The sequence below is a fragment of the Oryctolagus cuniculus genome, chromosome 17 (genome assembly GCF_051225735.1).
Source record: "Oryctolagus cuniculus isolate XC-2025 breed Fujian yellow rabbit chromosome 17, ASM5122573v1, whole genome shotgun sequence".
NCBI classification, from domain to species: domain Eukaryota; kingdom Metazoa; phylum Chordata; class Mammalia; order Lagomorpha; family Leporidae; genus Oryctolagus; species Oryctolagus cuniculus.
Genome location: NC_142883.1, coordinates 37,965,958 through 37,980,740, shown reverse-complemented (window position 1 = coordinate 37,980,740; position 14,783 = coordinate 37,965,958). Strand labels below are relative to the sequence as shown.

Here is a 14,783-nt window from a genome sequence, read left to right as displayed (position 1 = left end):
TTAATCATGAGAGCTCCAACCTAAGGACCTTATCTAAAACTGATTACTTTCCAAAAGCCCTACCTCTGAATTCAATGACCAGATTAAATCTCCACTCTTAATACTTCACAATGAGAATTAAATTTCAACACTGGAAGCCCTCAACAACAATCAAACCATATCCAAACCATAGCACTCTTCTAGAATACAGAAATAATGAGAGCTGGAGATTAAGATGTATGTATTATCAATAAGTAAGTTAATACTGTCCTCCAAAATAACTGATAGAAAAAACTGGGGGGCCGGCGCTGTGGCACAGCGGGTTAATGCCCTGGCCTGAGGTGCCGCATCCCATGTGGGCGCCGGTTCTGGTCCCACCTGCTCCTCTTCTGATCCTGCTCTCTGCTATGGCTTGGGAAAGCAGTGGAGGATAACCCAGGTCCTTGGGCCCCTGCACCCGTGTGGGATACCGGGAAGAAGCTCCTGGCTCCTGGTTTCGGATCAGCACAGCTCCGGCCATTGGCGGCCCATTGGGGAGTGGACCAACGGATGGAGGGCCCCCACCCCCACCCCTCCCTCCCTCCCTCCCTCCCTCCCTCTCTCTCTCTCTCTCTCTGCCTCTCTCTCTCTGTGTAACTCTGACTTTCAAATAAATAAATAAATCTTAAAAAAAAAAAAAAAGAAAGAAAAAACTGGGGCCAGCCTTGTGGCCTCGTGGTTAAAGCCACCACCTGTGATCCCAGCATCCTGTATGGGCACTGGTTTGAATCCTGGGTGCTCCACGTCCAATCTAATACCCTGCTAGTGGCCTGAAAAAAGCAGTGAAAGATGGCCCAGGTGCTTGGACCCCTGCCATCCATGTGGGAGATCTGGAAGAAGCTCCTAGCTCCTGGCTTTGTCCTGACTCAGCCCTGGCTATTGTGGCCATCTGGGGAATGAACCAGTGATGGAAGATCTCACTCTCTCTCTGTCTTTCTCTCTCTCTAACTCTTTAAAATAAATAAAGAGAATCTCTAAGAATCTCTAAAAAAAAATGAAGAAAAATGAGCTAAGGATGACATTTTAGGATAGGGATAGACTGAAGAAGATAGGTCCATAAACAATGCTGAGAAGAAAGTAACTGAAGAGCTAGGAGAAAACCAGAACAGAGAAGCACAGATACAAGAAAATTTCAGTAAGGGAGGATCAGATGTGTCAGCAGTCCAAATAAGACCAGAAAGCTGTCTAGAAATTAGGAAATCCTTGACACACTTGTAGAAATAATTTCAGTGCACTATGTGTGCAGACTGGTAAAAGGCAGTAAGGAGTGTTGGGAGTGCTGTGGGGAGCCAGAGCAGACTAGGTTTTAGAGAATTTCAGATGAGAAGAGAAGGCAAGGCATTAACTAAAGAGAAATTTAGGGCCAAGGAAGATTTTTAGTTTTTAGAATGAAGGAGGAGACATGGGAATGTTTACAGTCTGAGAGGAAGGAGCCAGAAAATAGGGAGGCATTTAAGTATTCTGGAGAGCTGATATATATGAGGGACCTCAAGGAGATGGAAGGGACGTAGGGACCAAGAGCACAAGTCCACAGTTTGACCAGGAAATTCTATTTCTTGGTATTTATTCTGAAGGGAGAAAAATCAGTAATGGGGGCAAATGTATTCATACAGGATATTCACTGCGTATTATTTACAAACAGCAGGAGACTGGGAGTAACCTGAGTGTCCAATATTAGCAGAGTAGTTAAATAAAGTATACTATACCAGTTGTTTGAAATACTTTACTGTCATTAAAGCATATTTTTGGGAATGCTATTTTTTATTATTAGGACTCCTTTTGATAAACTACTGTGTTTACCTATTCTTATAGAGCAGCACTCCCACAAACCGACTTGGCTGGATCTTCTACCTCAGGGTCTCACAAGGCTGCAGTCATTGTCAGCTAAGATGGTGATCTCATCTGAAGTCCTGCTTGGGATGCCTCTGCTTTCAAGTTCATGTGGTTGATGATAGCATTCAGTTTATTGTGAGGGCCCAAGTATTTAACTGGCCCTTAGGTGGGAGCCTCTCTTTTTTCTTATGGGCCATCCCATAATGACTGCTGCCTACCCAAAGCTGTCAAGGGAGACAGTTCTCTAGTAACATGGGTCATGTTCTTAAGGAATGTTATTATGGAAGTGACTTCTCGTCACTTTTGCCATATTATGTTGAGTAGAAGCAGGTGACATACCCAAGGGAACAGAAATATCCAAGACATGAATACCTGGAGGTGTCTGTCCATCACAGTTACTAAGAAAAAGGTTGCCTGTAAAAATAACTTAACAACATAATATAATACTAGGGAAAAAATACCAATGTATACCTTATACAAATTAGGTTTTTCCAGTTTTTTAAACAGAGTATATACACTGTGCATTTTTTAAATGTTATTTACAAGGCAGAACTTGGGGAAGGATTATCATACCAGTAGTAAATAACTCAATAGTATTGAGTTAAGGAATTGTTATGGGTGTTTTTTTCTTTTTCCCCTACCTTTTTATTTTGTTAATTATTATTTTTTAAAGATATATTTATTTGAAAGAGTTACAGAGAGGCAGAGGCAAAGAGAGAGAGAGGTCTTCCATCTACTGGTTCACTCCCCAAATGGCTGTAATGGCCAGAGCTGGGATAATCCGAAGCCAGGAGCCAGAAGCTTCTTCCGGGTCTCCCATGAGGGTGCAGAGGCCCAAGGACTTACCCCAACTTTTACTGCTTTCCCAGGCCATAGCAGAGACCTGAATCAGAAGTGGAGCGGCTGGGACTTGAACCAGCACCCATGTGGGATGCTGGCACTGCAGGCAGCAGCTTTACCTACTATACCACAGCCCTGGCCCCCTTGTTAATTATTATTATTATTATTTTTTGACAGGCAGAGTTAGACAGTGAGAGAGAGAGACAGAGAAAGGTCTTCCTTCTGTTGGTTCACCCTCCAGATGGTGCACTGCACTGATCCGAAGCCAGGAGCCAGGTGCTTCCTCCTGGTCTCCCATGCAGGTGCAGGGCCCAAGCACTTGGGCCATCCTCCACTGCTCTCCCAGGCCACAGCAGAGAGCTGGACTGGAAGAGGAGCCTGTTAATTGTTTTTAACAGCTTCATTAAGATGTCATAAAAGTTACTGGTGCCCATATGGGATGCCAGTACGTTAACCCACTGCGCCACAGCGCCAGCCCCTCTTCAGGCTTTTTAGCCAAGTTTGGTATGTCATAGTTCTGAGCCAGATACTTTCCAACCACATTGCCAAAAGTAAATCCAAGCAGGAACTAGAGCAGGAGGCGGGCCAGAAGAGCGAGGATGGCGCAGAAGGCAGCTGCTGCTCCATGGGCCGGTCAGAGCCTGCCTCCGTGGGCCAATGCTTTATATTTTTAAAATGTTTATGTATTTTATTTAGGAGGCAGCAAAACAGAGACACAGACAGGGATTGTCCATCCATAGATTCACTTCTCCAAAGCTTACAAGAGCCCAGGCTGTGCTAGGCTAAAGCCAAGAGTGAGAAACTCCCTCCAAGTCTACCATATGGGTGGCAGGGAACCCAGTAGTTGAGCCATCATCTGTTGTCTCCAAGGGTGTGCATTCACAGGAAGCTGGATTGGAAGTGGAGCTGGGACTTGAACTCATGTACTCCAACATGGGCTATAGGTGTCCCAAGCTATGGCTTGAACACCTGCTTCTCAGATACTTTTAAATCATCTGTAGATTACTTATAAGGCCTAGTACAACATATATGCTATGTAAATAGTTGTGATACTGTATTGTTTAGGGAATAATGATACAAAAAAAGTCTGTGTTCAGTACAGACACATTTTTTTCCAGATATTTTCCACCTGTAGTTGGTTAAATCCATGAATGAAGAACCTGTGGCTATGGAGGGTCAAATGTATTCTTTTATTAAGGGGATTTTTGTTGTTTGTTTGCAAATATACTCATAAATAGTGTCTGCTGGTTGTCATAGGGACTCTGGGAACTAGGAATTGATGGAGAGATACAAACTGTAAACTAGATGAAAACTTTCTTTTCTGCTTCCAAGAGCTTTTTTCCGTACTGTCTAAAATCATGGCATTAGAAGATTTACTGGTGTAGAACTGTCTAGTTGACAGCAGCAGTACCTTAGTAGACTTGTGTGGGCATGTGAAGAGTTGAGGTAACTTAACTCTGCTTCCAGTGTCCTACTAACGCACACACTGGGATGCAGGCGATGGCTCCAGTACTTGAGTTCCTGCCACCCTTTTCGGAAACCCAGATTGAGTTCCAGGCTCATAGCTGTAGCCTGACTCAATTCCTGCTGTTATGGACCTTTTTTTTTATTTTTTATTATTTTTAAGTTTTATTTATTTGTTTGAAAGGCAGAGTTACAGAGGGGCAGAGGCAGAGAGAGAGAGAGTAGTCTTGCATCTGCTGGTTTACTCCCCAAATGACTGCAATGGCCAGAGGTGGGCTGATCTGAAGCCAGGAGCCAGGAGCTTCCTCCAGGTCTTCCCAAGAGGGTGAGGGGCCCAATGACTTGGGCCATCTTCTGCTGCTTTCCCAGCCCATAGCAGAGAGTTGGATCAGAATTGGAGCAGCCTGGACTTGAACCGGCACCCACAAGGGATGCTGGCACTGTAGATGGTGGCTTTACTCGCTGTGCCACAGCACTGGCCCCTGTGGGCCTTTCTTTTTCAGTGGAATTTTTTATATAAAGACTTAAAATCTTTTGAGGTTAAGAACAAGGCACAAAAATATTAATAAATGTGGTGGAGATTAACTTTGAGCAAGTTGCTCAACTACTTTAAGCCGTAATTTCCTATAAACTAGGCCACTAAAAATACCTGTCATGAATAGGATTCCCAAGAGTGGCATAATGTGTAATAAAGTGTTCATTGCAATCCTTGCCTGTGGTAGCTCCTCTGCTACAATTGTTCTTGCCAGAAGAGAGAGGTATCAGGTGGCATGTTTGAAAGAGAATACTAAGCAAAAAATATAAGATGTGTGGAAATTTTTTAAAAAGTCTGTTTAGGGACTGGTGCTGTGGCACAATAGGTTAATCCTCCATCTGCAGCGCCAGCATCCCATATGGGCGCCAATTCTAGCCCCAGCTGCTCCTCTTCTGATCCAGCTTTCTGCTATGGCCTGGGAAAGCAGTAGAGGACAGCCCAAGAGCTTGCGCTCCTGGCTCCTGGCTCCTGGCTTTGGATTGACCCAGTTCCGGCTGTTGTAGCCATTTGGGGAGTGAACCAGTGGATGGAAGACTTCTCTGTCTCCACCTCTCCCTCTCTATATCTGTTTTCAAATAAATAAATAAGTTTTAAAAAAAATTATACTGTACCCCATAAAAATATATACATATTACATGTTGATCAGCATTTTAAAGATTTATTTTTTTATTTATTTTTAAGGCAGATTTAGAGAGAGAGACAGAAAGAAGGTCTTCTATCTGTTGGTTTACTCCTCAAATGGCCACAACAGCCAGAGCTGGGCCGATCAGAAGCCAGGAGCTTATTCCCAGTCTCCTATGTGGGTGCAGGGGCCCAAGAACTTGGGCCATCTTCCTCGGCCTTCCCAGGTGCATTAGCAGGGTGCTGAATCGGAAGTGGAGCAGCCAGGACTCAAACTGGTGCCCGTATGGGATGCTGGCACCGCAGGTGGTAGCTTTACCCACTATACCACAGTGCTGGCCCCTGATCATAGTTTTTAAAAAATAAAACAAAATTAATGTAAGGTAACTGTTATTGTAAAATTTCTTTCAAATGCGTGTTAACCTACATTCCAGATAAAGCATTTTCAGGCTTTAATTAGACTCCTATAACTAATCTTTCTAGTTTAGCCACTGTGCTAACCCTGCAGGCTCTACTGTGTTTCCCTATTTTGCCTATCACCACACCAGGAAAACGGCTTTCTCAGGTTCTGGTACAAGCTAAAGGTAGAGGATGTCAGGGCTAGAACTTTTTCTCAGAATAGAGTACTTGGGCCATTAACTACAAAGCATGACAACATTGGTATAGAGGTCCTGAAGACCTTTCAGAAAGGTTACATGGTGAACTGTTTGCAATCTGCTATGTTTGCATAAAAAGCTTCTTTATTTATGGGATTAAACTCAGAGCTTCCAACTAAATGGTCCTGGAGATTTTCCTTTTAATGCTGTTAGGTCTGTAGTTGTATGATGGTCCCTGTCTGTTCCATAGTTTTGTTATGCCATTGTATTTCTGAAAACCTGTGTTCTCTGTTAATGTGCTTGCATTTTCAGAATACATTAAGATGGCAGATCACTACGTGCCAGTGCCTGGAGGCCCGAACAACAACAACTATGCTAATGTGGAATTAATTCTTGATATCGCGAAAAGGATCCCAGTACAAGTAAGAGATGCCAGTGTATCCTTTAAAACCACTTTCAGCTGATATCCAAGGAAGCAACTTTTTGGGAATTTCTGAAATGCCTTTCTATGGAATAATTAAAACAGGAAAGGAAAGCTAGAATGTCATGAGTAGAAATGAAAGTAATGTAAACGGAAGATCTTGGAAGGGTCTTTTAGAGATTATTTATTCTATTCACCTTACCTTTCAGCCAGGCAAGTTAAAGTTTACCTATCTTCTGTGAAATATTCTTAGATAAGAATGTGGTGGAGTTTTAGATAAGTGGATTGTTTCCTTATCACATTGTATTGGGAAATTTAAAGCCTTGAGAGGGAAAAGCTCTAGACTTATATGGCACTGTAACCAGTAGGTAGAAAGGTGGAATTAGGTGGCCAAATAAGTGATTCTCTGGTGGGTGCCAGTACTTCCAGAGAAGGGTCTGTAGAGTGTAGCTAAAAGGCTGCAAAGCAGTTACTTCACTAACAGGATCTTAATAGCGATTTCAACTTGGTCTTGACCTCTTCAGAGATTTGTCCCAAGGGACTGCTTATTTTTCTGTAAAAAAGTTTGTCAACAGTCAAGCATAGGAGCTGAATTAAGCACTGTGTTGCTGTGGGACTGTTGTACCTCATGAAGTACGGCCAGCCTTGGTGCAGACCCATACGGTTTGTGGTTCTTTTGGCATGAAATATGGGAATGAATCATACTGTGTTCTCTCGCAGGCAGTGTGGGCTGGCTGGGGTCATGCTTCTGAGAATCCCAAGCTCCCAGAACTTCTCTTGAAAAATGGCATCGCCTTCATGGGTAAACCTTTCCAGTATACTCTTCTTGTCTTTGTAATTTTTTTGTCAAATTGTTCATGTTCCACTGTATAGTTTGATTTTTTTTCTTCTCTGTTTAATATATACTGGGTTTTTTTTCTCAGCAGCTCTCAGAGTAGGCTTGTTACTTCTTTTTTCTCTGTGTGTGTTTTTTTTTTTTTTAAGATTTATTTATTTATTTGAGAGGTAGAGTTACAGACAGAGAGAGAAAGATCTTCCATCTTCTAATTCACTCCCCAAAAGGCTACAACTGCCGCAGGAGCTGAGGTGATCTGCAGCCAGGAGCCAGGAGCCTCTGTGTCTCCCATGTGGGTTCAGGGCCCCAAGTACCTGGGCCGTCTTCTACTCCTTTCCCAGGCGTAAGCAGAGAGCTAGATTGGAAGAGGAGCAGCTGGGACATGAACTGGCGCCCATATGGGATGCTGGTGCTGAAGGCGGAGGCTTAGCTCACTATACCACAGCACTGGCTCCTCTTTTTTTTTTTTTTTTAAGATTTATTTTATTTATTTGAAATGCATAATGACAGAAAGGGAGCGACAGAGACAAAGAGATTTTCTATCCACTAGTTTACTCTCCAAATGACTACAATGGCCTAACGTGGGCCAGGCTGAAGCCAGGAGCCTGGAACTCCATATGGGTCTACCACGTGGGTGGCAGGGGCCCAAGTACTTGAGCATCTGCTGCTCCTTTCCCAGGCAGCAGCTTCATTGGAGGTGGAGCAGCTGGGGCTCCAAAGCAGGGCTCTAATGCAGCATGCTGATGTCACAGGTGGTAGCTTAACCTGCTGTGCCACAATGCTGGCCATTGTGCTTCATTTCTGCTATACTGCATATCTTACTTCATTGTGTTTCCTTTGTTTTTTTTTTTTATTTTTTATTTTTTTTATTTTTATTTTTTTTTTGACAGGCAGAGTGGACAGTGAGAGAGACAGAGAGAAAGGTCTTCCTTTTTTTGCCATTGGTTCACCCTCCAATGGCCGCCGCGGCCAGCGCGCTGCAGCCGGCGCACCGTGCTGATCCGATGGCAGGAGCCAGGTGCTTCTCCTGGTCTCCCATGGGGTGCAGGGCCCAAGGACTTGGGCCATCCTCCACTGCACTCCCTGGCCACAGCAGAGAGCTGGTCTGGAAGAGGGGCAACTGGGACAGAATCCGGTGCCCCGACCGGGACTAGAACCCGGTGTGCCAGCGCCGCAAGGCAGAGGATTAGCCTAGTGAGCCGCAGCGCCGGCCCATTGTGTTTCCTTTGTACTTTGTCCCTGAGATACTGACAATGTTTTTGTTTCTGAAACTGGCCTTTTATTTTTTTTTTAAAGATTTATTTATTTTTATTTGAAAGAGTTACACAGAGAGAGGAGAGGCAGAGGCAGAGAGAGAGAGAGAGAGAGAGAAGTCCTCCATCTGATAGTTCACTCCTGAATTGGCTGCAACAGCTGGAGCTGCGCTGATCCGAAGCCAGGAGCTTCCCCCTGGTCTCCCTCGTGGGTGCACGGGCCCAAGGAGTTGGGCCATCTTCTACTGCTTTCCCAGGCCATAGCAGAGTGCTCAATCGGAAGTGGAGCAGCTGAGACTAGAACCGGTACCTGTATGGGATGCCGGCACTCCAGGCCAGGGCATTCACCTGCTGTGCCACAGCGCCAGCCTCTGAAACTGGCCTTTTAAACCTTTACCATTAACCCTGAGAAAACATGGTGGAAGGACCTGCTGCAGATTGTGAAGAAAACTGAGTTCTCAGGATACCTTGGCAGTGTGCCCTTAAATATGAATCAGCATGGCCAGCGCTGTGGCTCACTAGCTAATCCTCCACCTTGCGGCGCCGGCACACCGGGTTCTAGTCCCGGTTGGGGCGCCAGATTCTGTCCCGGTTGCCCCTCTTCCAGGCCAGCTCTCTGCTGTGGCCAGGGAGTGCAGTGGAGGATGGCCCAAGTGCTTGGGCCCTGCACTCCGTGGGAGACCAGGAGAAGCACCTGGCTCCTGCCATCGGATCAGCGCAATGCGCCGGCCGTAGCGCGCCGGCCACAGCGGCCATTGGAGGGTGAACCAATGGCAAAAAAAGGAAGACCTTTCTCTCTGTCTCTCTCTCTCTCACTGTCTACTCTGCCTGTCAAAAAAAAAAAAAAAAATCAGCATATTCCCATTTAACCTTTTAGCAGGTATCCTGTGGGTAGGGATTTCTGGTGTTTCGGTCTCCTTATGGCACAGAGAAAAATAGAGGTTATATGGCTCAAAGTGTTCTCTCTTTCTCAGAGACTTCCCCAGTGATGATGTGCTTTGTAAATCTCACTGAGGATAAGTCTCAGGGTTAGCATTGTGGCATAATGGGTTAAACTGCTGCCTGCAATGTTGCCATCCCATTTGGGCTCTGGTTCAAGTCCAAAAGCTGTTCCACTTCCAGTCAGGCTCCCTGTTAATGTGCCTGGGAAAGCAGCAAAGGATGGCCCAAGTGCTTGGCCCCTTGTCACTCACATGGGAAACCCAGAAGAAGCTCCTGGCTTCAGCCTGGCTGTTGCAATGAAAGATCTCTCTCTCGCCTTCTCTCCCTCTGTAACTCTGCCTTTAAAATAAAATAAATAAATAAAAATAAGCCTCCTATTTAGGTTCCTCTTGATACCAAGGAGGTATATTTCAGACTTCAACTCCAAAACTTCACTATCTTTATTTCAGGATATTGGTTAAAAAAAAAAAAGATTTAGTTAATCTGGTAAAGGTGGATCATGAAGCATTATAAACTTATATTGAAATTTGTCAAGAACTTAATTTAGCGCATGCCTAAATATAGTTGCTTTCACTGTGTTCAAGAAAACTTACTCCATTAAATTCTTTCAAGGATAAAATGATGAATCAAAACAGTTTGTGATCTCCACAATATGTGATGGAATGGGGAGACGTGGGGACAAGACAGCTACAAAAATAATTATAATACAAGGAAAAATGTGTCAAAAAAGAAGTGATAATCAGTGTTCTTTTCCTGTTTTGTTTTTAGGTCCTCCAAGCCAGGCCATGTGGGCTTTGGGGGATAAGATTGCATCTTCCATAGTGGCTCAAACTGCAGGGATCCCAACTCTTCCCTGGAGTGGCAGTGGTAAGAACTATTTTTCTTTTGTATCCTAACGTGCAGAAAGGCTCAGTGGGATATTTGAAACTAATGCTTGGGCCTTAAGTTTGTTTAAAATGTACTGGGATGCTTGACTGGAAGTAGAATCATGGTTGATTAATGGTGCCTTGTGTCTCCTGGCTTAACACACCTGTGGTTTTTAGTCTCCTGGCTTAACAAACCTGTGGTTTTGATAGCCTAGGAATAAAAATTTAGTACCAGGAACACATGTGCTAAACTGTGATCTGAAATGATCTTGACACTTAATTTGGAGAAACTCTGGGGAAATACAGAATTTTCTGTGGGTTCAGATATACTGACAGCCTAGAATCTTCCCTAGCTAGAGATGTCCTAGGTGGAATTGGGCCTTTCCACCTGCATGGCCATAGCTTGGATCACTAAAAAACCCTCCAACAACAGTGTATACAGACGATCCCTGCCAGTGTTTTCTTGATGTCAGCCCACTGTCTACTGCTGATTTGCTTTGCCTGTTTAATCCCATTCAACCTCTGCTGCCCTTGATGTAGAGAAGAAGGCATGTGGAGGGATAAAGATTTTCGATAAATGATTTATTCTTGACAAATCCCTTAAAGAGTTCCATGTGAATTATTATAGCTTATAACAATATGAACATCCCTTTTTTTACTACACAAGCCCTGGGAGCAGACATACATGAGTACTAAAGCCTCTTTTAAATGGGAATGACTATTGTCTTGAGGCTGAACAGATTTGAACCCTTGTTACTCTGGCTCTCTAGGGAAATTGCAATATCCTCTCCAGACCTGCCGGGTCGAATAGTTTAAAATAAAAGGTTGAATTTGTTCTTTTCTGAATAGAGAGGCTGTAGTGTTCCCCTTGTGGCCTAGAACAGGGACGTTCAGGGAGCATGGAATCATGACTCTGCTGAGGCCAATAAAAGCGCCATTTCCATTTCCAAAGGCTCGTAAAGATTGAATTATTTCTCAGACCCCTGGCCTCGGAGCAGGCCTGAACACACAATTGAAGATATTTTTGTCTGCTGAGTTGCTGTAAAAGTCTGCTGTGCCTTTTTGGTCTTGTATGTCCTTGCATTTGTTTAAGTTGCTCCCTATTAGCTCTCCTGACTTTTTCCAGCCTAAGAACCCACGTTGCTGGCTCTTGCCATAGCTAAATACTGTTAACCCCAAGGACTGATCAGGATATTATGGCATCTGTTTTTTCTCCCATCTGCCCTCAATTTTGGATGAACATGACAGCATTTTCATGGAGGCACGGTGGAAAGTTGACAGAAGCTAAAGCTCTTGTAGCTGCTCTTAAGTCACTGTTATTTATTGCAGGTCTTCGTGTGAACTGGCAAGAAAATGATTTTTCAAAACGTATCTTAAATGTTCCCCAGGAACTGTATGAAAAAGGTTATGTGAAGGATGTGGATGATGGGCTAAAGGTAGGTTGCTAACTCCAGGGAGTGATGCCTTTCAAATGACCAATTCAAGTCACAAATACGGGGATTTGGAGCCTGGCTCATGATAAATACCCATGATGGCATGAGGGTTCTAAGATGAGCAGGTATAGTTTATAAAGTAGAGAGGGAGGAAGTGGCTTTAAATTTCAACTATTTTGAGTTCATTTTGAAGTAAGCTGCTTATCTGGATGGGACATTCCTTCAGTGATTAAATCGTGGCTTTAAGAAGGTGCTGATTTTCCCCTTCGGCCACCTCTCGTATATACAAGGAGCCAACAAACAACACATTCTTCCCCTTGCTTAAGCAAAGAACCAAGAAACTAGGCAGATGGAGATGCCAGTGCCTGCTTCATCACAAAAAGAAATGTTGGGAAAAGTAATTAAAATTAACAGCAGCAATCAGATCTGTAAACTGAGTGCTCGAGTTCAACAGGCTCACTCACTGGGTACTGAGCGCTACCGAGGCAGAACCCTCACCATTCAGCTTGCTGTTTGACCAAGAGCTGACAGAGAGCATATGTGCTGTGCAGTGGGCTGATCCCAAAGGGGAAGCTGAGCTTGTGGGGGCTCATCCAAATTGACCAGTCACCTAGTTTTTTCTTTCCCTTGTAGAGGGGTGAGGGAGTGAGCCAAGGGTGCCTGAAAGTGTTAGTCTGATTAATGTCCGTCCCTGTGGAAGTGTGAACCTGGGAAAAAAGAGATTCTTTACCCAGTACTACCTTTTTTTTCTTTACAGTGCTTGCCAGTTTCTTCTTTCACTTTTTAACTTGTTGGAAGTATCAGTTATGCTTCTTTTTTTTTTTTAAATTTACTATATGAGTAAAATAGTCATCTTTTAATTTGGTTATTATTTATAATCCTTGCTTATATTCCCACTAAACTATGTTTTTTTTTTTTTTTTTTTAAGATTTTATTTATTTTTTTGAGAGGCAAAGTTACAGACAGTGAGAGGGAGACAGAGAGAGAAAGGTCTTCTCTCCGTTGGTTCACCCCCCAAATGGCCGCTACGGCCGGCGCTGTGCTGATTGAAGCCAGGAGCCAGGTGCCTCTTCCCGGTCTCCCATGTGGGTGCAGGGGCCCAAGAAGTTGGGCCATCCTCCACTGCTTTCCCAGGTCACAGCAGAGAGCTGGACTGGAAGAGGAGCAACCGGGACTAGAACCAGTGCCCATATGGGATGCCGGCGCTGCAGGTGGAGGATTAACCTGCGCCACGGCGCTGGCCCCTCAGTTATGCTTCTGATGAAAGAGGCAATTTTAGAAAAATGCACTGTTGGAGTTTGACTTGTATGTTATAAAATCAAGAGGAACGGTGAATGTTGAAATGAGGTTTGTTCTGTTGTTTGCATTTCAAGTTTAGCATCCTGTAATCTCCTTAATAAGAAAAATTAGTATTTCTAATTGAATTGAAAGTGTTTTATTCTGTTTGCTATAATTTGCAAAAGAGTAGAAGCTCTTTGTAACGAGCTAGCTAATTGCTATTTTATCGATTAAAACTCCTTTCTGTCTTATTTATAATTATAAACTGAATTTTCTGATAGAAAATTTTGAAAGCCAGAGATGATAAAATTACCCATAAACCCACCATCCATGGATAATGTCCATTAATATATCCATACATTTTCTTCTACCATTTTTTATTAATGGGGTCATATAATAATATATTAAGTTTCCTATAATTATAATTATGATATTTATACAATTAGGATCTTACTATATAAATTGTATAAATTGTTTGATGATCCTAGGATTTCTTTTTGCCTGATATTACATATAAGCATTTTCCTCATGGCATTATAATTCTTCTGTAAAATATTTTTAATGACTGACTTGTGACTAGAATTTGCATTATATATATGTGTGTATATATATATATATATATTTATATATTTTATTTTATTTATTTGAGAGGTAAAGTTACAGACAGTGAGAGGGAGACACAGAGAAAAAGGTCTTCCATCTGCTGGTTCATTCCCCAAATGGCCACAATGGCAGGAGCTGGGCTGATCTGAAGCCAGGAGCCAAGAGCTTCTTTCCAGGTCTCCCATGCTGGTGTGGGGGCCCAAGCACTTGGGCCATCTTGTACTGTTTCCCAAGCCATAGTAGAGAACTGGATCGGAAAAGGAGCAGCCAGGACTAGAACCGGAGCCCATATGGGATGCCAGTGCCATAGCACCAGCCACAGTAATCTGATTTCTTAATGACTTTCCATGGGATGCCCTTTTTTTATACTGTCTTTTCCTCATTTGTATTATTTTTTTCTTTAAAGAATTAAAAAAAAAAATTATTTGAGATGGAGGGAGGGAGGGAGAAAGAGATACTGAGCTCCCACCTGTTGGTTGACTGCCCAAATGCTCTCAGTAGCCAGGCTGGGACTGATGCTGGGAGCCTGGAAGCAAATCCAGATCTGCAAGGGTATCAGGAATCCCACCACTTGAGGCATCACTTGCTGTCTCCCAGGGTCTGCATTTAGTAGGAAGCTGAGCTTGGTAGCAGAGCTGAGTCTCTAACCCTGGAACTCTGATGTGGGATGTGTTTGTTGTAACTGGTGTCTTCACTGCCTTGGCAAATACCCACCCCTGTGCTATCTATTTCTTTGGTCATTTGTCTTGATTGATTGAATTCATCATGCTAATTCTGTTTATCTTAGCATAGAAAATTATAGAGTTAAGAGAGCTTTGGAAGAGATGGGACTGTGGGTGAGAATTTTTTATCCCTAGTGTACTGGCGCAAATTAAAATTTGAGAGGTGGGGAGTGATGTTGGAGTGCAGTAGGGTTAGCTGCTGCCCGTGACACCAGCATCCCATATGAGTGCCAGTTCAAGTCCCTGCTGCTCTGCTTCTGATCCAGCTCCCTGCTAAAGCATCTGGGAAAGCAATAGAAGGTGGCCAAAGTGCTTGAGCCCCTGTACCCATGTGGGAGATCTGCTTGGAGTTCCAGGCTCCTGGCTTCAGCGTAGCCCAGCCCTGACTGTTAGGGCCATTTGGGGCATGAACCGTCAGATGGGAGATACCTTTGTCTCCATGTCTTCTTTTCTAACTCTTTGTCTCTCCATGCACCTTTCAAATAAATAGAATAAGTCATTAAAAAACATTTGAAGGGGCATT

The 14,783-nt window shown here is 43.6% G+C and overlaps 1 protein-coding gene across 12 annotated transcripts in view; it reads left to right on the top strand.

Moving 5' to 3' along the window:
- ACACA (acetyl-CoA carboxylase alpha) overlaps positions 1–14,783 on the top strand; it is a 318,142-nt gene that overhangs the window by 110,906 nt on the left and 192,453 nt on the right. For all 12 annotated transcript variants that reach the window (XM_008271164.5, XM_008271159.5, XM_089317362.1 and 9 more), the window contains 4 exons: positions 6,220–6,329; positions 7,049–7,130; positions 10,127–10,225; positions 11,554–11,660. In XM_008271164.5, the coding sequence (XP_008269386.3) occupies positions 6,220–6,329; positions 7,049–7,130; positions 10,127–10,225; positions 11,554–11,660 (398 nt within the window). The remainder of the gene's footprint in view (positions 1–6,219; positions 6,330–7,048; positions 7,131–10,126; positions 10,226–11,553; positions 11,661–14,783) is intronic.